The following is a 25,167-nucleotide window of genomic DNA, read 5'->3' as shown; positions in this document are numbered from 1 at the left end:
TGGGGGAAGGAAAGAAGGGTAAGGGAGATGGGGGGAGAGAGAGAGAGAGAGAGAGAGAGAGAGAGAGAGAGAGAGAGAGAGAGAGAGAGAGAGAGAGAGAGAGAGAGTCATTCATTTTCTCACTAATTAAATTCTTCTTTTTCTTCCTTTCTTCCTCCCCTCCCTCACTTTTTCCCCCTCACTTCTTCCCTCCCTCCCTCCCTCATTCCCCTCCCTTTTTTTCCTTCCTTCTGTCCATCAATCCTTCCATTTCCCCCTTATTTCCCTTACTTTACTCCTTTCTTCACCCTCGCCTCCCTCACTCCCCTCCTTCCCTCACTCCCTTCCCTTTTACCCTCCCTTTCCCACCCTCCCTTCCTCCCTCCCTCCAACACTACAAACAAAACACTTTCCCCAACACACCCCTTCATTACTCCCTCCTCCGCCACCGCCTTCTGCAGGGAGTGGGCGGCGAGAGGACCTACGAGGCGCGCTTCCAGGCTCCCGTGGGCGGCTCGGTGTGGCTCAGAACGTGGGCGTGGGACGTGGGTACAGGGAACGCCTCACAGAAGGGCCTGCAAACCACAATATTTACAGATGTTTACCACACAGCTGCTGACGACCCCGCTAGCGGCGACCACAATTGGTCTCTCTTCATCACTGATATCTTGGATGAGAAGGGTGAGGAGGGGAAGGGGTGAGGGGAAGGGTGAACGGGAGAATAAGGGTAAGGAAGGGTGTGTAAGGCGAAGGGAGGGTGAAGAAGAGTGTGGCCAAGGGTGATGGAGGAGAATAAGGACGAAGGAAAGGGTGAGAAAGGGTGTGGAAGGGTGAGGGGAGAGTAATGGTGAGATAGGGTGTGTAGGGTGAGGGATGGTGAGGGGAAAGAGGGACAGGAAGAAAGAAAATGAGGGTTAAAAGATGAAAGGAAAAAAAAAATGGGTGTTCTTGAATGGAGAGGAAAAAAAAATGGATGAGAAAAAGTATTATAAGATAGAAGGCTACTACTACTACTACTACTACTACTACTACTACTACTACTACTACTACTACTCGCCAACAGAGAACAGACCATCTTGCAATTTTCTGAGCCGCGTTTACGACTCCGTGGGAAGAGAGAAGTGTGACGACACCGGCTGCCCCCTGGGGGACTTAACTGCGGCTCACGGGCCCCTCAGGGTGTCCGCGGCCAGGTGAGAAGAGGGCACAGGTGAAGGGGCGGTGTTTAGGGGTGTCTTAAGTGTGTTTTGACGGGTTATGGATGTGTTGCTTGGGGTTTTTAAGTACGTGTTGGAGTGTTTGGGGTTGTCTGGGTGTTTTGGGGTGTTTTGGGTGTGTTTGAGTGTGTTTCTCGATGTGTTGTGGGATGGTTTTGTGCGCATGAGAGAGAGAGAAAGAGTCAATCTGTCAGTCAGTCAGTCAGTCACATGTCACATCATTAAAGTCACACCCTCTCACTCCAGGTCACAGCAGGTCATTCACTCCACACCAGGTCACACAATCCAGGTCACATCAGGTCACGCCCTCTCCCTCCAGATCGCGGTTCTCACGCAAGATGTACACCTCCACAAAACTGACCCTGCCTGACCTGACGGGGCCGCGGAAGCTGTACCTGGCCGTGATGGGCTCCTTGCACCCTGACCACCTGTGGGCGTGCACGAAGCTCAGACCAGTGCTGCCGAAGAAGGCCCGGGCGGTGTTCGATGCCCTGGGAGTGACGGGGCATATCACACTCACACAGGCGTCGCTCTTTGCCCCCACGGACGTCACCCTGGCTCTGGAGGGCCTTAAGGGCATGGCAGGAGGTTTTCACGTGCATGAGCTCCCAGCGTTACCCCCGAGGAACCCTGGGGTGGCGCACTGCTCGGCCACAAAGGGTCACTATAACCCCTATGGTGTAGACGTGGCCTCCTCACCAGAGCCTGGCCTTGGTGCCCACGACCAGTATGAGCTGGGGGACCTGAGCGGGAAACACGGCATGCTCCTTGGTCTGGAAGATGCGCATGCCACAGTTACAGACCACAACTTGCCTCTCTTCGGCCCGCGCTCAGTGTTGGGCCGTAGTCTGGTGGTGCACAAGGCTGAGGGCGCGAGGTGGGTGTGTGCTAACCTCCGCCCCACCAGACCACAGCTGCGCGCCTCCGTCACCTTCCGATACCCGCTGGTGGGGGAGATTATATTCGAGCAGGAGGCGGATGACCCGCTCTCCGACACCTCTGTGCTGGTGACCTACCTCGTGTACTCTGACGGCAGCAGGAACACCACGGGCGACCACCGCTGGCACGTACACCTCCACCCCCCCGGCAGGGACTTCTACAACTGGACCATGCGGTGTGTCAGCGCAGGCCCGCGGTACAACCCCTTCAAGGTACGGCATGCCCCCCCCCCACCCACACACACACACACACACACACACACACACACACACACACACTCTTCCCTTCTCCTCCTAGTTTCCCCACCACTTCAGTTTCTATAGCAGACGAGGAGGAGCCTTCTGCTGTATTATCCAGACCCTACACCAATCAAAACAAGCCTTTAAGCACTCACACAAGCACCAGAACCTTATGGAATCCACCAAAAACCCACACAACCCCCAAAAAAACATAAAACCCCACACAAACCCGTTAGGCCCTCACTAAACCCAACAAAACCCCACTCAATCACCTTTTTCACCAGGTAAGCACAGACGAGAATCAATACAAGGGGTGCGGCGTGGACACACCTTCCAAATGTGAACTAGGGGACCTGTCTGGGCGCCACGGGAACATCAGGGTCTCGGGAACAGTGAAGGGCGCCCCGGAGACACAAAAGATGATGACGGACACCAACCTTCCTCTCTCGGGGCCCCACAGCATCCTAGGACACTCTATAGTAATACATGATGACTTCGCTCCCAAGCACCGTGGTGATAGGATGGCTTGCATGAGGTAAGGAGTTGATGTGATGGGGAGGGGAGGGGAAGGAAGGATGGGGTACTGTAGGATTGGATAGGATTGGGTGAAGGTAAGGTAGGATTTGATAGAATAGGTTAGGATAGGATAGGGTAGATATATTAGGGTGTAAATAGGAGATGATAGGATGAAGTAAGGTTGTAATAGGATAGGATGGGGTAGGATAGGACAGTAATAGGATGTTATAAGGAGGAAGAGAAAGAAGGTAGAAAAAAATAACGAAAATAACACATGATTATCTTCCTTTTCTTTGGTGTTGCTGCTTATGTCCCTTTGTAACCCTTTGTAACCCTTTGTAACCCTTTGTAACCCTTTGTAATCCTTTGTAACCCTTTGTAATCCTTTGTAACCCTTTGTAATCCATCTCCACTACAACAACCACCGCAGTCCTTTGTAATCCTCCTCCACCTCAGCTCCTATCATAATCCTTTATAACCCTTTGCAATCCTTTACAACTTTCCAATCCTATATAACCCTTTGCAGTCCTTTATAACCCTTTCCAAACTTTTATAACCCTTTTCAATCATTTATAACCCTTTGAAATCCTATATAATCCTTTGTAATCCACCTCCTCCACTTGGTCCACCGCAGCATCCACCGCATCTTTAGGCACAAGGGCGTGGTGGGCAAGTGGCACGCGACGAGGGGAGCAGGAGCGGTGGAAGGCAAGATTGAGTTTGTGCAGGAGTCAGAATACGACCTGACCAATACTGAGGTGGAGTTGCGGGGCCTGGCTGGCATGGCGGGGGGATACCACGTGCATATGGTGAGTGGTGGTGGTGGTGGTGGTGGTCGTGGTGGTGGTGGTGGTCGTGGTGGTGGTGGTGGTGGTGGTGGTGTTTTTCTTTATTTGTTGTTGTTGTTGTTGTTTTGTTTATTTTTGTTGTTGTTGTGTTTCTTGGTCTTGTTGTTGTTGTTCTTCTTGTTCTTCTTTTTGTTTCTTTCGTGTTTCTTCTTCTTCTTCTTCTTCTTCTTGTAGCGTATTGTTTTTGCTATTATTATTACTGTTATTGTTGTTATTGTTGTTGTTGTTATTGTTATCATTCTTCTTTTTGTTCTTCTCACTCACCACTTTGTTATTGTTCGTCTTATCATCACTATTCTTGTTTTCATTCCTGTTTCTCTCTCTCACCCACTCACTCAGTTTTTCTTCTTCTTATTGTTCTTGTTATTATTCCTATTGTTTTTTTTTCTTGTTCCTGTTTCTCCCACACCCCTTCACTCATTTTTTTTTATTATTATCATTGTTCTCATCATTATTCCTCGTTTCTGTCGCTGTTTCTCTCCCACACCCTCTCTCTCACTCTCACCTTTCATTATTATCATCATTATTATTATTATTATTCCTACCCTCGTTTTTGTCGCTGTTTCTCTCTCCCGCACCCTCTCTCTCTCTCACTCTCTCATTCACAGGTCCCAGTTGAAAGCGAGCTGGAATTCCCGTGCGAGGCATCAACAACTCTTGGCCACTATAACCCTTTAAACATAACCCCGAGTGACTCCCCGGCTCCCACCAAGGGCACGGATGACCTGTACGAGATGGGGGACCTCTCAGGGAAGTATGGGGGGCTGCACGGACAGACTTGGCTGCACGAGTTTTACAATGATACGAACCTGCAACTGTTTGGGCCCACCTCGATCATGGGACGGTCCGTGGTGATTCATAAGATACAGCAGAACGCGAGGTGAGTGTGTGTGTGTGTGTGTTTTGGGGTGTTTTGGGGTGTTGAGAAAGGAAGGGGAGGGTTTTAAGGGTGTTTTGGGAAGTGTTGAGGTGTGTGTGTGTGTGTGTGTGTGTGTGTGTGTGTGTGTGTGTGTGTGTGTGTGTGTGTGTGTGTGCACTTATCACTTCTTTTCTCTTTTTCCTTTATTTTTATTCTCGTTATTTTTTTGTTCTTCTTGTTCTTGTTTTCTTTTTTCTTTTTCTTATTGTTATTTTGTCTTTCTATCTCCTCTTTATCCTCTTCCTTCTCCTATAACTACTACTACTACTACTACTCCTCCCCCAGGTGGTTCTGCGGCAGCATAGGGTGGGGGTATTCGCCTGCTGAGGCCCGCCAGGTGTCCGCCATCGCCTCCTTCCACAACCCTCAAGGATACGCCGAAGGATACGTCAGGATGGTGAGTGAAGGATGCGCAGGATATGGTACACTGTGATAGGATAGAGTAGCGGTAGGATACGGAAGGATGGGTAGGTGTAGGATACAGTAGGATATGAGAGGTACTGGAGGAGTGAAGGACTGTAGGAGAGAGAGAGAGAGAGAGAGAGAGAGAGAGAGAGAGAGAGAGAGAGAGAGAGAGAGAGAGAGAGAGAGAGAGAGAGAGAGAGAGAGAGAGAGAGAGAGAGAAAGTGGATGAATGTATAATAGAGCAACGATTATTATTATTATTATTATTATTATTATTATTATTATTATTATTATTATTATTATTATTATTATAGTAGTAGTAGTAGTAGTAGTAGTAGTAGTAGTAGTAGTAGTAGCAACAGAAAAAGCAACAACAACGATATAAAGAACAATAACAATAATAACAACGCTTTCCTTCACCTTCCACACACACACACACACACACACACACACAGCGTCAGTTGGTGTACATGGACGGTTCTTTCGGGGAGACTTTCATCGAGGTGAACTTGAAGCACCCCGGCAGGAACAACAGGAACGTGGTGAGTGGGACGCCTTGTTTGTTTTCATGATTGTGTTTTTTTTTTTTTTTTTTTCTTTTCTTTTTTTTTCTGTGCTTTGATATTTTTTAACCCTTTTTTTTCTTTCTTTTTTTTTTTTTTTTTAAGGGTGAATGTCTTTATTATTTTTCGATTATATTTGTGTCATGTTTTTTTATTTTATTTTAACCTGTTTTTTCTCTTCTCTTTTTTTTTTTCATTTTATGTTATCTCTCTTGTTACGTCCTTTTTTTCACCTTTCGTCACCTTATTCACTCATTTATTTTTGTCACCTTACACAATTCACTTTCCTCTATGTCACCTCAAATTTACGTTCATATTTCTACTTATCCTCGTATTTTTTTTTCTTTTTTTGTATTTCCATTCAGTGTTTGTTACCCTTCATATCATTAATTCATCCAGCTATTTATTTTCTTTCTTATTCCAATGAAACAAAATACGCACGTTTATGTGTACGTATGTGCTGTATGTGTTCGGTCATGTACGTATTGAGTCTGTGTACGTTTCCAGACGCGGCGGCACAATTGGTCCGTGTACGTCAACCCTGTAGGTGTGGACGCAGGTGTGAAATTTTTCCAGTCCAGGTGTGTAGCGGCGGGGTACAGGTGGAATCCGTACCTCATTCACCTGGCCTTCCCCAATGACGTGAGTGTTACCTGGGGGGAAGGGGGAGAGATGGAAGGGGAGGGAGAAGGGTTTTGTCTGTCTCTCTGTTTGTTTGTTTGTTTGTCCTTCCTTCCTGCTTGCTTGTTTGTTTGTTTGTTTATTTTCTTTCTTTTCCTGCTTATATTGTCAGTCTTGCTTCTGTCTTTTTTCTGCTTTCTTTATTTTTTCCTTTCTTTTCTTTTTGTTTCTATTTCATCTCTCAGTTTTATTTTGCTCCCTCTTTTCTTTCCTTTTTCCCCTTTATTCTTTTCTCCCTCTTTTCCTTTTACTCTTTACTCCCTCTCCTTTCTTCCCATCCTCTTTCCAGCCAAACACCCTCACAGAAACCAAACGCTCTCTTCTCCTCGGCTTTCCCTTGTATCCCTTTGCATACCCACCCACTGACCCACCACCCACCTCACTAACACTCACTCACCCCCGTCTCTCCCCACAGCGGGATTACTACGAGAGAGAGTGTGGCCCAGAAGTCCCCCTGCGTTGCGATGTTGGGGACCTCTCTGGCCGTCTTGGTACTATTGACGTTGGAGACAAGCGATTCGTGTTTGTGGATCGCAATCTGCCCCTGTGTACGTACGTGTGTGTGTGTGTGTGTGTTAATATTTGTCTATATATTTTGTCATTCTCGTTCTCTGTTTTCTTTTCTTATTTTTCTTTCACTTCTTTTTATCTTTTTCTTTGGTTCGTTCCCCTTTATTGTATTTTTCCCCTCTTTGTTTCTTTGTTTCCTTCTTTCACTTTTTCTTTCATTTTCCCCTTTTCTGGTTTTTCCCTCTCCCTCTATTTCTTTCTTTCCTTCTTCCCTTCTTTTGTTTTTCCTCTTATATTCTTTTCACTTCCTTTCTTTCTTCCATCTCACTCCACCCATCCAATCCCTTCCCTCTCCACCTCTCATCACCCTTCACTTCCCCATCACCACTCCACCAGCCTCACTCACCTCTCTCCCCTCCACACAGCTGGTCCACACGGCATCATGAACCGGGCCATTATCATCCACACGGAGAACGCGGGAGTGGAGCGGTTCGCCTGCGCCAATATAGAACCAGACGATGACATAATTAAGTGGGTCATTATCAGAAAGGCGCCCAAATTTTCTGTGTAAGTGAGGGAGTCGGGAATGGTGAAGTGGATGGGGAGTTTGAGAGGGGTGGATGGGTGTTAGAGAGAGAGAGAGAGAGAGAGAGAGAGAGAGAGAGAGAGTTACAGCAATACTCATAGATAGATAGATAAGTGAGTAGACACATGAATAGATAGATAAATAAAAAAAATTGTCATCTTTTCTCATCTCCCCCACTTTTCTCCCTCCTTTCTCCACCCACCTTCTTCCTCTTCCTCCTCCTCCTCCTCTTCCTCCAGGCCTACCTTCATGATGGACATGCGCGAGGTGTTAGGGGCGCCCAAGTGGTTCCTGGCAGCTGACCTCCAGACGGTGACCTTTTCCAGTGACCAGCAGTGCGTGACCTTCGTGGTGCACTTCATGGGTGAGTGGGTGGGGTAGGGTAGGGGAGGGAAGGAATGAAAGATTTTTTTTCTTTAGTTAGTCCTTTACTTTTTTTATTAGTCAGTTTTCTTTGTCTTCCCTCTTCGATAATTCATCATTGTTCTTTTATATTTTACTTTCGTGTGTTTCTCATTTCAGCCCTCTCGCCTATTTTTTTTTTTTTTTCATGTTTCTCACTACTTTTCTCTTTCTCTCCCTTCGTCTATCGTTTCCTTTCTCTCATTTCTCATCCTATTACCTCCTTTCGTCTATTTTGTTTTTTCTTCTCCCTTTCATACAAATCTTTATCAATCATATTTAAGTCTTTTCTCTTCTGTTCCTCTCCTTGTCTCATCTCATCGGTCACGCTGAGTCCTCATTTGTGGCATTATGAAATTTTTCCTCTTAATTTTCATCCATTACATACTCCTTCACGTAACTCTTCTATTTCTTCTCCTATTCCCTATTCTCACAGTCTTCCCTCATTTCATTTCATCATCATCATCACTCGCTCTCCTCCTTTCGCCTCATAATGGCATCACAATAGTTTTTCTCAAGTTTTCCTCTCATTTCCCTTCCTCCCATACCCCTCACACACGCACCTTCCCCTCCCATACACCCTCACACTACCTCCCCTCACCCCTCTCCTCTCCTGACGCAGGCCCCAGCGCAGGTCGTCTTGAGCTGGACTTCTCCCGCGTGCTGGCTGGCGGCATTCTGGACCACCCCACCATTACCATCAGGGGCGTGTACCCTGACCCGGACCGCCCCAAGAAGCTGCCCTACAGGACCTGCGGGGGCCTGGAGGAGGAGACACTGCTGGAGGAGTACAAGAGTGAGTCTGGGGGATGGGGAGGGAGAGGATCAGGTGTGCTGTGAGGGAAGGGAGGAGAGTAAAGGGAGAGAATGGGAGTGGGGGGAGAGGAAGGGAAGGGAAGGAGAAAAAGGAATGGAGAGGGGAGGAGAGAGTAAAGGGAAGGAGAAAAAGGAATGGAAAGGAGGGAAAATAGCAGGGTGGTGGCAGTGGAGGGGAAAATGAAGGGGATAGGGGGGGGTATGGGGTGTGGTATTTGGTATTTCAGTTCAGAGGTTCAGGGTGTTTTGCTCAGCGTTTCTCGGTTTCCTTTAGGCATCTCTAATGTTCCTTTACAGAGCACATCCCCAATCCCTTTGCAGAGGTTTGCAATCAGTTTCCTTTGCAGCAAACACCCTGTGGGATCTCATCAAGGGCGGCGATGGAGACGGAGATGCCGCAGCTGGCCTCGCCCCCGCCCCCGCCCTGCTGCTGCCAGCCCTCCTGCTGCCTCTGCTTCACCTCCTGCGATAAGCCATCAACATCAAGGCATCTTGGTTTTCACGTTTATCCCCTCTCCCCCCCCCCGGTTCCTCTACCCCATCAAGTATGGGATTCTATTTAGCTACGTCCTTACCTCCACCCCCTTGTTCCTCTCACTGTGCATAGGGGACCTGTACACCATGTAGATAAGAGGCTATATTGTATGAAATTATATATTATGCATAGATATAGAATACAATAACAGTGTCCGTTTCCCTTTCCTGGATGTGAATACGATGCCAGCTGTGTGGAGAGAGGTTGACGAGTGCCAGAGTGGAAGCTTAACTTCAACAAAACCATGTAGTTCACTCGTTCGCTACTGGCTTACAATACCTCGAAGACTCTCCGGAGAAACACCACGACCATTTTCAGAGAAGGAAAATTTAATAAAAAAAAATAAAAAAACTAAAAACAATATCTATATTTGGGAGCCCCTCGGACTCTTACAACACTGATGCTCATTAACCGGCGGCGCGCCAGCCCACGAGTCTCACTCACTATGCTCACACGGCTGCTTTGTTACAGCAATGCAGGGGACGTATTGCAGGGGAGTGCTGCAGCCGCCGCCAGTCTGCAAGGTCACTGCAGCGTCACTACTCATCTGCAGGACAGACGACGTAGATTTGAATTGGAAACAAACGAATTTTAAAAGATAAATTTTTAACAACTATTTGAATAAAACATCAGAATTAACCGATTTAAAAGTAACTGGGAACGTTCAATTGAAACTGTCAATTTGAATTAAGCCACTCACCCAGCCAGACACCCCAGGCGCGTCGCAGGCAGAGAGGCAGGAGCGGGAAGAGAGGAGCGCTCGGGCAGGCTAGCATCTAAAACGGCAGCATGAGGAGCGACCTGCCAGCACACAACTTTTACTGGGTCGCTGGGATGCGTGGGTCTTCAGGCCGCCAATGTGGAGCGCCGGGCTGGCTGTAGCACCGTGGGGCGCCTTGTGAAGCAGCGGAGCGGGGGCACGTGGTTGGCATGACCTAACAGTAAATACTCTTGGCACAATCAATTAGTAAAGAAATTAGCACAATCAATTAGTAAAGAAATCGATGAGTAAAGACGGTAAAGATTTCAATTAAGCGACGCAAACAGTACACCAGGTCGTTACTCGACACATTTGTACAAATATTTACACTACTCTAAATCCAAAATAACGAAAACGCAAGACGCCTCAACACCAATAAGTTGCCCAAGGACCAAAAACACCTCAGTATTGAACTTTCCATAACTCCAAATGCTCATTACAATAAACGAGCCATTACAAGTTAAAAGATTACACCATTAAAAGATTACACCTGAAGAGATAACAGCTCACCTGGTAGTGGCTCCGTGTGCCGTGGGAGCGTCATGTCACTGAAGAGCAGGACAAGGAGGGCGAGGGAAAGTGAATGATAATGATCTGAAGGTAATTACACTAAACACAACTTTGTACTCAGTGTTGCGTGGTCCTGTCCCCGCTGTTGCCACCTCAATCCTGAAGACACCTGACATAACAACCAGCAGAGTGTTACAGTATGACGATAGGAGATTGTCACGCACCTGTCGACTGTCAAGGTGATGAGAGAGGAACAGCCAACACGAGTACCAATAAAGCTGGATTCATTGCACTCATTTTCACCTTACCTCGCCCCAACGAAGCCCTTACAGATTCATCAAGCCCACCACAACACAGCACAAGCACCATCACCAGGAACACGCCATCATTCACCACCAAACAGAAAAGTCACAAACCAACACTGACCTTACCTGGGCGGCGGACGGAAGTGGAGAGGGCGACGCCGCTAGAGTCAGGCGTCAGTTCACATCTGCTGAAGCTTCGGAACTTTCTCGCTGTCTCGAACGCTTCAATGTCTTTTTTTTTCATATTAGAGGGACACCGGGCTAAGGCAACAAAAGGGAAGAAAAGAAAAGACCTCCACTACTTTTAAGAAACCCAAGGTAAAGTTATTTGGTTTTCCAAGGATGTTTTCGTGGCTTTAGTGATTGAAATTATAATTAGTGAGGTGATCTGAATTTTGCAAGGGTATTTTCATGGTTTAGTGACAATTTCCTTTGATTTACTGTAAGTTATCGTGGTTTTAGGGATGTTTTAGCAGGGTATAGTACAAACTGTTAGGGATTTACAAGTGTGTTTCCTTGGGTGATAGTTTTACAGCCTGTAGTGAAAGTTAATGAAGTGATAATGGCAATATCATGACTCAGTGATGGTTTGGTGAGAACCCTGCGTCATTAATGAGGAGAACACCCATGAGAACCTGACCAATCACGTCTGTGGCATTTGTTAACAGTCCTGGTGAAAGAACAAAGGGCTTAAGAATACGAACAAGATACAAATGGAGAACACAAACCAGAATACATTAACAATTACAAGCAGATTAATTTAACGAGGTAGTTAGAGGAAATATTTTATCCGCATGGCAAAGACTAACTATCTTAGCCATTATTTTGAAATGAATTGCTTAAGAATACAAGAATACAAACAAGATACAAATGATGGTTGCAGACCAGAATACATCAACCATTACAAGCAATACAACAAGGTAGTTAAGGAAAAATTTTTATCCACGCGGTAGAGACAAACAAACCAGGTTGTTAGCATTGTCATTAGGTAGTTTTAAAAGATTACACGAATTTATGGATAGGGATGATAGGTGAAAATACGCAGGCATGTTTCAAATAGGGACTGCCGCTTGTAGGCCTATTAATTTCTTGCACCAGCCCTTATTTTTCTTACGTTCTTACTTTAGCTCTTAATATGAAATCAATTATTTCACTTCCCTACTCCAGAATTAAAAATACGCATGACAAACAGTATAATCAGCATGTCTAGGTCCTAAAGATTGGTGAAGGTGGTGGTGACGAAAAATTAAATAGAAGACAATTAGACAAGTCATTTAATCTCTTAAAACTGAGCTCACCTGTCACCTGGGGGGCACTGATGTGATTCCAGGGATGCTGCAGGTGTGAGATGTAGATGTGGATGGCTTGGATGGTGTGAGATGAGGAATGCTGTGTGGAGGAGTAAAAGATGAGGGGGGAAGCTGTGTGGACTGAGAGATGAGGAGGGAAGCTGAGTAAAGGAGTGAAGCATGTGGGGGGAGGCTGTGTGGAGTAAAGAAGGGGGTGAAGGCTGTGTGGACTGAGAGATGGAGGCTTAGTGAAGGACTGAAGGATAAGAGGGCAGGCTATGTGGAGTGGATACTGTATGGAGTGAAGGATAAGGAGGAATGGTGAGTGTGAAGACCTGGAGATGCTGTGAGTGTGTGAAGGCATGATAAGAATGAATGCTGAATATCTGAAAAGACCTGGAGTGTGTGTGTGTGTGTGTGTGTGTGTTATTTATATGTGGAGGAAGACACAAAAAAGGTAAACAGTCAACACCTGGAGATGCTGAGTGTGGATGTACAAAAGGGAAGCTGCAAGGAGCCATCAGGCCTACACATGGCAGTCACTGGGAAGGAAGGCATGGCAAGGACAAGCATCACAGAAAGAAACCACATCCACTGCCACAAAAACTGGAAGAGACTTGTAAACTGTCCAACACAAAGAAAAAAAAAAATAAGACAAACAAAATAACAATAATAAATAAATAAATAAATAAAGTGACATCTTGACCCCAAAAACTGATAAATATACAAATGAACACTGAAGGAGAGAGAGTTTACAGTCAGTTTGCATACATTTATTAAGACAAGATTAGGAATGATGCTCCAGCTTAATCGAACCTTCCTATAGTCTTAACACCACCCTCTACACATAATTGTGGTGAAAAACACATATCCTCATCTCCTGTAACACAAATCCTTCCTAACACACAGTACCCACTCCTACACATCCTTCATACACTAGCTCCCTTCCAAACCATCCTTAACCATCCTGACACAGTGTACAGGATATGTTCAGCCTCTCCTACACATCCTTCACACAGTAATCTGGCTTCCTACATATCCTTTGCCTCTCCCACACACTCCTGCATCTCAAATTTCCTTTCTGGCAAATTCTACTCACAAAACTAATATGTTTTTTGGAATGGTTGTGAGTTTTTTTTTATCATTAGTTTGTGCAATGCGGTCTGTTCTCTCTCTCTCTCTCTCTCTCTCTCTCTCTCTCTCTCTCTCCAGTTGCTTCTTTTCTCATCTTCAATTATTTACTTCTTGTCTCTCTTTCTCTTTTACATATTGAGAGAGTAAATGCTCTCTCTCTCTCTATCTCTCTCAGTACAACAAGAATGAAATGCAATCACACAAAAACTGAGAAAACCATTGGAATAATATCCTTAAAAATAACAAGAATCACATCTTAGTACTAATCTTCCAGTAGTGAACAAGATATCAACAGTAGTGAAAATAAAAGATGCTTGAATGAAGTACAAATCCCTCACACACACACACACACACACACACACACACACACACACACACACACACACACACACACACACACACATCTATCTATCCATCTCTACACCAGCTGAGGTCTCCCACACATGGAGCGGCCCAGACAAGCACCACACACAAACCTAACCCACACACTTTACACTCTCCTCCCCCACGCCACACCCCTGCCCCTTCCCCTGCCTCGGCCACGTCCCTGCCTGCCCTGAGCCTTCCCCTGGGCTGTGCTGGGTGCAGGGGTGGGTGCTGCAGTGGGTGCTGGAGTGGGTGCTGGAGTGGGTGCTGGGGTGGGTGAAGGCTTGGGTGCAGACTTGGGTGCAGGGGTGGATGCAGGGGTGGGTGTGGGTATGTCCTCAGGTGCGGGCTTGTTCTGGGAGGAGCTGGGACAAAACACACAGGTGCATTAGACACACACAGGTGACAAGTGACAGGTGTGATGCTGCGAACACACACACACATGAACCTCAACAAATACAGCGATTATTTTGAACTTTTGGGGTGGAAATCCTCAACAAATACAGTGGCTAATATTTTGGGGTGGAAATCAAGAGTAAAAACTGTGCCATTTTCTTTTGTTATACAAGCAGGAGAGTTCTAGCAGGTCTTGGCCCACTCAAAGCATGAACAGGACAAGGATGACAACAACAGGAATTATAAACTGATCAACTGTGAAATTAATGTACCAAAGCAAAAAATATAACACATTACTTCTATATTTTTTGAGTTTACAATGGCATAAAAAGATAAATAAATAAAATAAATAAAAAAAAAGTTCACTCCCATATTACTTTTCAATTTTATAATGATCTATAGAATGAAAAATCCCTTTATTTACATTTTCTAGTTTACAATGACATAAAATTTAAAGAAACAATAATTTCTCCTCCATTTTCTAGGTTACACTGATACATCAACTCAAAACACATTTTTTTTTTCTCTACTTTACACAAATTAATCTAAAGTAAATATCAATCCATTTTTTTTACAGCTTTGTACTGCTTTACATTCCAGTTCATTATAAATCTTACCCCCCCCCTCTCTCTCTCTCTCTCTTTTAGCTTTTTCCATTCATATATAAACTCAAACCAAACTTATTTCTTCTGAACTAAAAAAAATTGATATATATCCCACCATTATATTCATCTCTAATATTCTTTCTAATTAACAAAGATACATCATCCCCCTTACACACACACACACACTAACCCCCACTGCTCTATATATTCCAAAACACCACATTTCTTTCTTTTTTTCTTTTTTTTTTCATTTCACTTATTCATCTTTTATCATTTTATCTACAAATCAACAACTCAATTTCACTTCCTCATAATTCTTCCCAGACAAAACATCCTTCACCACATCCTTCTGGCATCCTATGACCATCCTACCTGGCTCCTGTCTTGTCCTCAGGTGTTGCAGAAGTTGCTGAGGTGGTGGTCTTCTCACCTGTGTCCTTTACCTGTAATTAGAGTAGGTTATTAGTGGTGGTGGTGGTGAAGTGGTTTAGAGTTGGAGGGAAGGGAAGGGAAGGGAAGGGAAGGGAAGGGAAGGGAAGAAAGAAAGAAAGAAAGAAAGAAAGAAAGAAAGAAAGAAAGAAAGAAAAAAGAAAAAGAAAAGAAAAGGAAGGAAGGAAGGGAGGAAGAAATGGTTTTAAGTTGAAAGTAAAGGAAGGAAGGAAGGAAGGAAGGAAGGAAGGAAGGAAGGAAGGAAGGAAGGAAGGAAGGAAGGAAGGAAGGAAGGAAGGAAGGGAAAAGAGCAAAGGAAAGAAAAGAAGAGATAAAAAGGAAGGAAGGGAAGAAAAGAAAGGAAAGGAAAGGAAATTAAATGAAAGGAAAGGAATAAATGAAGGAAGAAAGGAAAGAAAATCTCAAGGTATGAAAAAGGAGACAATGAGAAAAGAAAAGAGAATAAAAGAAAGAAAATGGAAGAACAGGAATGAAAATACAGATAAATACCAAGAATCTTAACGACACAGAAAGAAAGGAAGGAAGGAAAAATGAATAAAAGAAGGAAGTAATGAAAATAACCCCAAGTCTTACCTTTTCCTCCTCCTCCTCCTTCTTCTCCTCTTCCTTCTCTTCCAGCTCAGTCTCCTCTTCAAGATCCTCTCCCACCTCTTCCACGGATGCCAGCACATCATCTCCCATCTCCTCCTCCTCCTCCTCATTGCCTTCTTGTACATCTTTATTGACATTTTGCTCCTCTTCCTCTTCTTCCTCTTCTTGTTCTCCTTCTTCATCAATAACTTCCATGTTGTCCATATCTTTCATTCCATCATCTTCATTTTCCATCTTTATTTCCATCTCCTCTTCTTCCTCTTCCTCATTTAGTTTGTCAGTTTCTTTCTCATCTTTGTTCTCCTCCTCCTCCTCCTTTTCCTTCTTTATTTCTGGTTTCTCTGTGGCTTCCTTTTTATCAGTGCTTTCTTCTTTCTCGTTCTCCTTGTCTGATGTCTCTCCTTTCGCCTCCTTCTCCTGAATAAGAGGAGGGAATATCATAGAAAATTTGAGTCATAATAGAAAACACCAATATTTTAAGGAACACTCAAATTTTGTCTTTTTTTTTATAGATCCTCTGAATTGAAAGTTATGAATGTTGTTTTTTGCCTCTTCCTGAAATGAGAGGGAATATCATAGAAAACTTGAGTAATAATAGAAAAATGCCAATATTTTAAGGAACAATAAAATTTACAGTGTTTTTTTCTATAGATCCTCTTGATTCTAAGTCAGGAGTATTGTTGTTTTTTGAGTCGTGAAGAGAAGGTAAACTTTAGGTGCTCAGAAACTGGCTTATGTGTGTCAAAGTGGCTTTTCTATTCCTGTATTTCTGTGTTATATTATGTCCCCTGCTGCACCTCACCTCCAGGGCTTACTTACAGAGGCGCTAGTCAATCCAACAACCAGAAAAAATATAAACGGTCTCTGCCAGTTTGTTTACAAGGTGAATAAAGTGACAAGATTTTAATAGTGGCCTATCTACTGTGCTATTTTTTATTTATCTTATAATTTTAGCCGACACATTTTCTTTCCTCATTTTTGTCTTACTGTTTTCACCTCCAGGACTTCGATTCAAGTTAAATACAAGGCAATGAGAGTTTTAAGGGATGTAAACCTCCCTTGTATGGGTCAACTAGTCTTCTACAGTCCCCCTTACCCTCCCCATCCTAGCTCACCTCCAGGACTTAGTATCAACAAGTTAAATACAAGACAATGAGAGTTTTAAGGGCTGTAAACCTCCCTTATATGGGTTAACTAGTCTTCTACAGTCCCCCTTACTATATTACCTCATGTCCCCCACCCCAGCTCACCTCCAGGGCCTTGAGGTGTGCCTGGTAGCAGTCATAGTGCTCTCGGCTCTTGCAGTGCTCCAGCGCCTCGTGTGCTGTCTGGCTCACCTTCTTGGGGCACACGGCACAAACAAACAGTGACTGCTTCACCAAGTGGTTCAAGCCTGGTGGTAGTAGTAGTAGTAGTAGTAGTACAGGTGATTCTCAATTTATGTTAGACTTTTTAGTTTAATATGGTTTAAAATATATAAGATTTAACTGAAGTTACCATGATTCAGTCCAACCATGCATTCCTGCTGTACGTAAATAAATAATAATGGAGTAGTAGTAGTAGTAGTAGTAGTAGTAGTAGTAGAAAGGACAGGTGTATGGCTTACCTAACCTAACCAGACAGATGAGGAAGGAAAGAATAAGTGAAGGAATGAAGGAAAGGAAGGAAACAATGAAGAAAAGAGAAAAAACAATGAATAAAAGAGGGAATGCAGGCAGAAAGAACATCAAACCAACCAAAGAAGGAAAAAAACAAATAAATAAATACATAAATACATAAAAAATAAATGAAAATAAATAAATAAATAAAACAAAGCAACACAGGTGGACAGGACAGGTGTGTGTGGCTTACCTATGGGCGTGGCAGGGTCGTAGACAGGTATGGTGTCCTTGTTCCACACCTGTGTGCTAAGGTTATTAAGCTGCATCTGTGTCACCATCTCATGAAACTCCTCTGTCAACTCTGCAACACAGGGAAGGGGTGAGGAGGGGTAGGGGGGTGAGGGTGATGTCTGTATGTCTGTCTCTAAGTAAGGAATATGGGTGGTTCTCTCTCTTTTGGTAGTAGAGGGATGGTGTTCTCTCTTTCTCTCTCTCTCTCTCTCTCTCTCTCTCTCTCTCTCTCTCTCTCTCTCTCTCTCTCTCTCACACACACAAACACAAACCACTATTACTATTACCAGAAAAACTCAACAAACACAATGTCAACGAAACCAGACACTAAAACTACTACTACTACTACTACTTCTACTACTACAACTACTTCTACTACTTACTCTGCTCAGGTATGACAGTTTCCTTCCCCTGTTTCCTAGTTTTCCTCAAGAACCTCTCCCGTGCAATGCTGTCTTGAATGCTCTGAGCCTGAAAAGAGAAGGAGAGGTAAGTCACAGCAAGGGAGGGACTGTGAGAGTACTTGAGGAGGTCCTGAGCTGAGCCTACAACAGAGATGGAGGGACTGAGACGGTATCAGAAAGACAGGGCAGGAAAGATATTGGAAAGGATGACTAGAGAATGTAAGGAAAGATGCAACTTTTAAGGGGTGACTGTCTTAATGTAAAGGTAATGGTGGTTGAGTTTTAAAAGGGGTAATGTGAATGTATTAAGATGGTGGTGGTCTTAAATGCGCTGGAGAGGAGGAACGGAGAGGAAGAAAGAAAAGCAAGAGAGAAGAACAAAATAAGAGAAAAAAGGAAACAAAAAGAATCATTAAAATAAAAAAGAAAAGATAAAACAAAAACAAAAAAAGAAAACCATAAAGAAATAAGAAAAGAAAGAAAAAGCAAACAAACAAACAAACCTCTCCTTCCCTGAAAAAAAAACAAAAAGAAAAAGAAAGAAAAGAAAAAAGAAAGAAGCAAGAAAAAGCAAATCCATCCTTCTCTGTGACAAAGTGTTCAGTTGGTGTACCTTCATGTGGGGGAAGGTGAGCTTGTGTGCCTCCAGCTCCGCCCTGGAAGCAAACCTCTTCTTGCAGGTGAAGCACTTGGTGAAGTGGTACACCAGCTGGTGGGGAGGAGGCAGAGTGAACACACAGAACAAACCACTCACTCAAACACTAATTTTTATCTACCCTTCAAATATACATGATGACAACTACTACTACTATTACTACTACTACAGGACTGAATAGATAGAAGCACTGTCTTTCCAACACAAATTTTGATCTGACTTTCAAATACACAAAATGATGACTACTATTACTACTACTACTACTACAATTCCTTTACTTAACCTACCTAACTTAACCTAACCTAACCTAACTTAATCTAAGCCTAACCTAACCAAACTTCACCTAATGTAACCTAACCTAGCTAAGCCTAACTTAACCTACCTAACAACCTGATCAAACCAAAACACATAACCTAACCTAATGTAACTTAACCTAACTAAACCTAACTTAACAACCTAACCAAACCAAATCTAACTTCACCTAACCTCACCTCACCTTTCCTCTCACACACACACACACACACACACACACACACACACTCACAGCATGCTCCCTGAGGTAAAGATGAGGCCCCTGTCCGCCTTTGATGGGGCAGTCGCACGTGTCACACCTGGTGATGCGACCCTTCTGCTTTACCATGGAGACAATGTGACGCTGGGACTTGAGCTGCAAGAGATCAGAGTGTGTTGTTGTTGTTGCTGTTGTTGGTGTTATTGTTGTTTGGCTAACTGGTTCAATGATAAGGCTGGTGATATATATATGCAAGGGATGCCAGACTTTGTTGTTGTTGTTGTTTGTCTTATTGGTTCAAAGGTAGGTAATGGTATGTATGTGAGGGATGCCAGTGTTGTTGTTGTTGTTGTTGTTGTCTTACTGGTATGACTGGTAATAACATATACTTGAGTAGAAAGGGTTTTGCAGGCAGATGCACACTTGCATTTATATACCAACACACACTTTTGGAGCATACACAGAAAAAAATATGGAGAAAATACACACATACAAAAATATTAGAAAACACAATGAATAACACTCACAGGAAACCAAAACAGAAACACACACACACACACACACACACACACACCATCTCGACCTCACACGGGAAGGACGAGTGACCTTAGGCACTCTAGAGCAGCCTTGGCCAGCATGTTGGCCTTCCCCGTCCCTTATTGATAGTGACCTCAGTTTTTTCTGGCAGAAAAGGGCGTGCAGGATCATCCTTGGCCCTGTCTACACCACCTATGATGAACCCCTGACCACCCTGAGTCTGTCCAGACTATCCACCAGGCAGTGAGAGGCTCTGGAGGAGTTTGGAAGGGGACTTCTGCATCATCCACGTCTCAGACACATGCTGCCGCCTGACGCACCTTGCCCGGTCAGTACCACAAGACACCACAACAAGATAACGCCCCTAAAGGCACCGCACATGGACAGATACAGACTCAGAGCGATTCCCACCATGGTGCGAACCATCAATCAATAAATAGTATTTCGCTTCTAGATTAGACTTAGCTTTAGGATTAATGTTAAGTATTCCCCCACCCCTCTCTGTACATTTGCAGTTTGTAAACTGCCTGAATAATAAACCGTTTATTATTATCATTATTATTATCACACACACACAAAACAAACAAGAAAAAAAGAACACACAACACAAACTAATCCCAAAAACACACCACAAACACTCCATCTCTCTCTCTCTCTCTCTCACAGTCCTCAAGTCACCCCAACAAGCAAGGACAGAAAGATACAAACATAACACAAACACAAACCTTGCAAACACCCCAAGAACCCCTCCCTTCTCCCTCCCACCCCAAGAACACGCCCTCTCCCTCCCACACACCCCAAGAATACCCCCTCTCCCTCTTCCTCACCCAGGACTGAGCCTTGAGCATCTTGAGAGAGGAGTCGATCTTCTCCTGGTAGTAGAGAGTAATGCGCCGGTGTTTCTTGCTTCTCACGTGGTCCATGAAGTTCTGGAAGCAGCCACAGGGGAGGTGATGAGCACAGGTAATGACAGGTGAGGCAGGTAAGGGTGGTAATGATAGGGAAGGAAAGTGCAGATGAGGCTGGTAATGATAGGTGAGGCAGGTGAGAGGTAATAATAGGGAAGGAAAGGACAGGTAAGATAGGAAGGTGAGATAAGGAATGATAGGTAGACAGGTAAGGTTATGTTAATAATACTGATACAATAGGCTATTTAATTTTTTTTCTAATGCAGGTGATATTTTGAAAGATCTTGACTATATTTTGACTTTTTTTTTGTTTTTTTGGATATGATTTTGTCAATAAACTATTACTACTAGTGCAAAAATTACCTTGACTTTCTTAGATGGAAAATTAAACAAACCTAGACTGCATTTCAATCTACTACTACTACTACTACTACTACTACTGCTACTTACCGAGCCATTGTTGAACTTGTGCATGTGACAAATGTGGCAACGCAGGTAGGACAGAGGCACAGGGCACTGGTTGGGGCAGGGCACAAGAAACAAACACAACATTAGTATCATCCATTTGAGTAATATGTATGTAACTTCACCTGTATAACTTGTGACTTTGTGTTTGTAATGAGGTATAAATTATGATGTCAGGTCTACATATGCAAGATTTGTGGTTGGTAAATAAGTATCTATCTATTTGCTTATGTGTTGATGAAAATGATCTCTTGCTCTCTCTTTCTCTCACCTCTTCCTTCTTCTTCTTTGGTTCCAGCTCCTTCTTCTTCTGCTCTGTCTCTCCAGCACTGAACGAAGGAGGGAAACAGAACATGAATAAAGACATAACAAAGAGACATGATAACTTTAATACAATTCTATACAGTTACAATACATTAAGTCACTCCCATTCAATTTCAATACCTCACCTAGATTTCGCCCCTGCTGTGTCTCCTACTGCTGCAGCCTCCCCTTCTGCTGTGCCCTCCTCGTCTGCTTCTGCCTTCCCTTCATCACCTTCTGCTTTCTTCCCATTGCCTGTCTCTGGCTCCTTACCTGTACAGGGAGTCAAAGTTATGTTACTGTAAACCGCAGGGGAGATTCAGTATTAAAAAAAGTGTTTCATTTTGTTATATTTCTGTTTATGGTTGTTCGTGTATTTTGAGGTGTTAATATAATGCTGTTTATTATTATTAGTAGTGGTAGTCCATGTAGTAGTAGCAGGAGTAATAGTATGCAAAAGAAAATCAATAATAGTCTATCTTGATCTATTATATTCACAGTTAATAGTTTCTGTAAATCCAGTAAATCACTCCATACATAAACCTAAAAAACTACTGCAAAATTCACACACACGCACACACACAAACAGCACATCTCACCTTTCCCCTCCTCCACTTTGCCCGCCTTAGTCTTGTCCTCGGTCTTCGCACCACCACCAGCACCACCACCACCACTTGTCTTGACCTCCTTAGCTCCTATTTTCTTCTTAGCTGGCAATGTTTTCTTCATCTTGTACCCTGGCCCTGTTGATCCACCCCGCCCCCTCCCCGGCCGCCCTGGTACAAAGCCCCCCACCACGCCCCAGGAGTACGCAGGGCCAATGTTAGGGTCACGCCGGGGCAGTTTGCGTGGGGGCATCTGGGGGGTGGGTAGGATGCCGCGGCCAGACCCGTAATATTGGTCATCCTGTTGGTAAAGTGTTGCGGTTAGTGTTACTGCTACTACTACTACTACTACTACTACTACTACTGTTGTTGTTGATGCTATATTAGTTTGGTGCTTTTTGTTTTATATAGTGAATTGTTATGGTTCTACTTCTGTTATGACCAGGGTGTTCTTACTACTACTGCTGCTACTGGTTCTGCCATTTTTTATATATGGATTTAATCTTTCTTTTATACAGTTAAATAACATCCTGCTATTACTATTATTACCATTACTAATGTGACCAAGCTATCTCTACTACTGGTATTACTTCTACTATTACTACTATGACTAATAACACAACTAGATATTTTACTGCTATCTCTACTATCACTACTACTACTTCTGTTACTCACCCAGTCCATCCTCCTCTTCTGTCCGCCTTCCCAGTCCCTCTGTCTTGCCCACTGTGTCTCTTCTTTCTGTGAGGAGACAGAGTTACAACCCACATACCCAAGGAACCTGACCCAGCCTATGCAAGACGACCTCTGTTAGCTGAGAGGAGAGGGAAAAAAGGAAACAGATGCACAAGAGAAAAGGAAACCAAAAATATTTACGCTGATGCAAAGATATGGTTTGAAAAGTAACAACGAACAGGATATATCATGATGCTATGCTGTTTTCATTTTGGCTTGTTGTTTGTTGAGAGAAAACAAGAAAACAGTTAATTCCTCCTTAAAGTTGTGAAAAAATAAATAAATAAATCGATTAATAAAAAGATATACCTTGATACATAAATAAGACCATCAAACAGACCCACAATTACCTTAACATCATCGACAAAGACCAAACTTAAACCCAAACCTTTACGCAACACACTCTAAGACACCCACACTGGTTAACACCCCTAACACTGACCTCCCCCTCCCCTCCCCCTCCCACACACTTACATAACACACTCTAGGTCATCCCCTCACCCCCCAACACCCAGTCCAGACTCACATTAGTTAGCACAGCGTTGAGAATATTCAGTGCCAGTTCGGACTCTGGGTTATCCATACGACTCAGGTGGTTAATGGACGCCACGATGTCTGGAGCAGCGGCCGTCCCCTGCAGCGCCCGGCCGGCCATCCCACCGCTCCCCGGCACCATCCCCCCCTCCCACGGGTTCACCATCAGCCCCCTCCCCTGTGACCGCCCCCCACCGCTGCTCCTGTCGCGTGAGTACTCCTGTGATGATCTGAAGAGGAGGTTTTTAATTACTTAATAATAATAATAATAATAATAATAATAATAATAATAATAATAATAATAATGATAATAGTTAATAGTAATGATAATAGGCTTGGGAAGTTTTGAATCATTGCACATAAAGAAATTGTCTCCTGTTGTGTTTTATGAATTTTCTTTATTTTTTGTCTTTTGTTGATTTTAAGCCTTTTTTCAAGCTGGTTTATTTTTTTGGGGTTAATGTTGAAATAGCACTAGTGTTTTTGATCTTTGGGTTAGGTTAAGATTCATTCCGTTCACTAGTCTTACTGCCGGACCGTTCATTCTGTAGGTAACAACTTGATAAGGCATCACACTCGGCCCAGAAATAGTGTCTGGAAATTACTAAGCAAGGATTACCACCACATTCCCTAAACTCATTACTTTTCATCATATTTACTGAGTTTTTTATGTAATTATTCTACTTTCCATTGCTGTTTATTTGATTTTTTTTACATGAACATCTTAGCCGTACCTGCCACCGCCGTAGGAGTCACCATACTGCCGACCGTACCCCTCACTGACCCTGCGGCGTGACCCTCGGCCGAAGTACCCATCGGAGGGGCGACTCATCCTCCCTCACTCACTCCTGCAAAGAAAATAAAGATAAAAAATAACAATAATAATCTTCCTGCCTTTTCTTTCCTTGCATCTAGAATTACTAAACCACTTAGGGAAGATGACTCACCAAGACCCACCAAGACTCTCAACAAAAATAATGCGTCACGGCAGCAGGGAGGTGGGTGTGGTGGCGGTGTGGGTGGTGTTGGTCTGAGCGTTGTGGGGTGATGATGGGAGTCGTTCCTGAATGGTGCTATGTATTTCTATTCTCTTATGTTTCTTTCCTCTCCGTTGTGACAGCCATATCAAGCTTAGGGTGTTCTGTGGGGTCTTCCGAGGCATAAGGTAACTATTCTGTCCTCTGGTGGTGAAATATACGTCTGCGCTGTACATGTTTTTTTTTTAATGTCCTTGCCTCCCACTCCACTACTACGCAGCGCCCATCAAGTCGCCTCCAACAATACAATAAATAAAATATTATTAAACATTCCGGAACTGACGAAGGCCTTGAAGGAACCTCTATAATTGCATTTTTCTCATATCCAAGGTATCTTTCTTATATAATTTTCCGCTAATCTGTAAGTTATAGTTCATCTCTCACTTCACACATACTCAGGGACAGTAATTACCTTCTATATGAGCTGGAATCGTGGAATTCGCCCGGCCCCAGCACGCAATGCAAACAACAATGGCTGCCAGTTCGTATCTTGATCTTGATCTTGATGATTCATCTTGATCTTGATGGTACAGGTGGCATAGGATCACTCCTGAGCCAGGCCTTTGGATCGGCAACTCCTGTAGAAGGGGGAAAAAAAAAGAGAAACGAACAGCATCCTCTATCCTAATTGTTCATACACCTGGCACGCCACATTCTCTCCAGAAACTCTTTCACCGCCTCAATCATCCTTTCATTCACCTCTCTACACAGTCCCAGCAATAACACCATCCATTCCTTTCCTGTCTTCTCCACTCTTTCATTCCTATCATGCCCTAACTCAGTCAGTACCACTTGCATCATCTCATTCCTGTCTCTGGCATACTTCACACACTCCAGCACCACATGTTCCACCGTCTCATCCTCTCCCATGTCACACATCTGGCACACTTTGCTGCGGGACTCTGATCACCTGTAACTCCTTGCATTCACATCCATACACTGTGCCCTCGCTCGGAAGAGAAAATCACCGCCCAGGCTTCCATCATACCACCTTTCATACCTCGGGGCCTCTTGCAGTGG

The 25,167-nt window shown here is 43.9% G+C and overlaps 2 protein-coding genes across 3 annotated transcripts in view; one reads left to right on the top strand and one right to left on the bottom strand.

Moving 5' to 3' along the window:
• LOC135093003 (uncharacterized) overlaps positions 1 to 10,715 on the top strand; it is a 13,447-nt gene extending 2,732 nt beyond the window's left edge. The window contains exons 4-17 of the mRNA XM_063991843.1: positions 441 to 660; positions 1,043 to 1,172; positions 1,516 to 2,347; positions 2,659 to 2,909; positions 3,525 to 3,699; positions 4,347 to 4,618; positions 4,943 to 5,054; positions 5,518 to 5,604; positions 6,133 to 6,267; positions 6,722 to 6,854; positions 7,242 to 7,383; positions 7,642 to 7,766; positions 8,427 to 8,600; positions 8,968 to 10,715. Coding sequence (XP_063847913.1) covers positions 441 to 660; positions 1,043 to 1,172; positions 1,516 to 2,347; positions 2,659 to 2,909; positions 3,525 to 3,699; positions 4,347 to 4,618; positions 4,943 to 5,054; positions 5,518 to 5,604; positions 6,133 to 6,267; positions 6,722 to 6,854; positions 7,242 to 7,383; positions 7,642 to 7,766; positions 8,427 to 8,600; positions 8,968 to 9,092 — 2,913 coding nt within the window. The 3' untranslated portion in view covers positions 9,093 to 10,715. The remainder of the gene's footprint in view (positions 1 to 440; positions 661 to 1,042; positions 1,173 to 1,515; positions 2,348 to 2,658; positions 2,910 to 3,524; positions 3,700 to 4,346; positions 4,619 to 4,942; positions 5,055 to 5,517; positions 5,605 to 6,132; positions 6,268 to 6,721; positions 6,855 to 7,241; positions 7,384 to 7,641; positions 7,767 to 8,426; positions 8,601 to 8,967) is intronic.
• On the bottom strand, positions 9,508 to 24,710 carry LOC135093004 (zinc finger protein on ecdysone puffs-like). 2 transcript variants are annotated; one of them, XM_063991845.1, is made up of 19 exons: positions 24,560 to 24,710; positions 23,845 to 23,958; positions 23,103 to 23,340; positions 22,517 to 22,582; positions 21,836 to 22,142; positions 21,383 to 21,509; positions 21,205 to 21,262; positions 20,919 to 20,984; positions 20,388 to 20,489; positions 19,057 to 19,179; positions 18,471 to 18,566; positions 17,837 to 17,924; positions 17,413 to 17,523; positions 16,812 to 16,954; positions 15,544 to 15,978; positions 14,893 to 14,963; positions 10,852 to 13,884; positions 9,856 to 10,090; positions 9,508 to 9,702 (listed from the first exon to the last, which is right to left on the bottom strand). In XM_063991845.1, the coding sequence occupies exons 2-17, from the start codon at positions 23,940 to 23,942 to the stop codon at positions 13,644 to 13,646; spliced, it is 2,370 nt and encodes a 789-aa protein (XP_063847915.1). In that variant the 5' UTR covers positions 23,943 to 23,958; positions 24,560 to 24,710; the 3' UTR covers positions 9,508 to 9,702; positions 9,856 to 10,090; positions 10,852 to 13,643. The 2 variants fall into 2 exon arrangements, with proteins under 2 accessions (XP_063847915.1, XP_063847916.1); XM_063991846.1 differs by lacking the exon at positions 24,560 to 24,710 and adding an exon at positions 24,058 to 24,278.
• Positions 24,711 to 25,167: the final 457 nt, after the last annotated feature.

This window comes from Scylla paramamosain, chromosome 41, assembly GCF_035594125.1.
Source record: "Scylla paramamosain isolate STU-SP2022 chromosome 41, ASM3559412v1, whole genome shotgun sequence".
NCBI classification, from domain to species: Eukaryota; Metazoa; Arthropoda; class Malacostraca; order Decapoda; family Portunidae; genus Scylla; species Scylla paramamosain.
Note: the sequence above shows the minus strand (reverse complement) of the source record. Positions and strands in the feature narration are given on the sequence as shown.

What these genes read in the sequence shown, in the direction of transcription:
- LOC135093004 (XM_063991845.1), bottom strand. Translation starts at nt 23,942, where the DNA reads ATGAGTCGCCCCTCCGATGGGTACTTCGGCCGAGGGTCACGCCGCAGG. An exon ending in TGCTCAAGGCTCAGTCCTGG is followed by an intron (nt 19,180 to 20,387) that starts GTGAGGAAGAGG and finishes GATCTCTTGCAG; the next exon opens with CTCAAGTCCCAGCGTCACAT. An exon ending in AGGAGGAGGAGGAGGAAAAG is followed by an intron (nt 14,964 to 15,543) that starts GTAAGACTTGGG and finishes CTCTAATTACAG; the next exon opens with GTAAAGGACACAGGTGAGAA.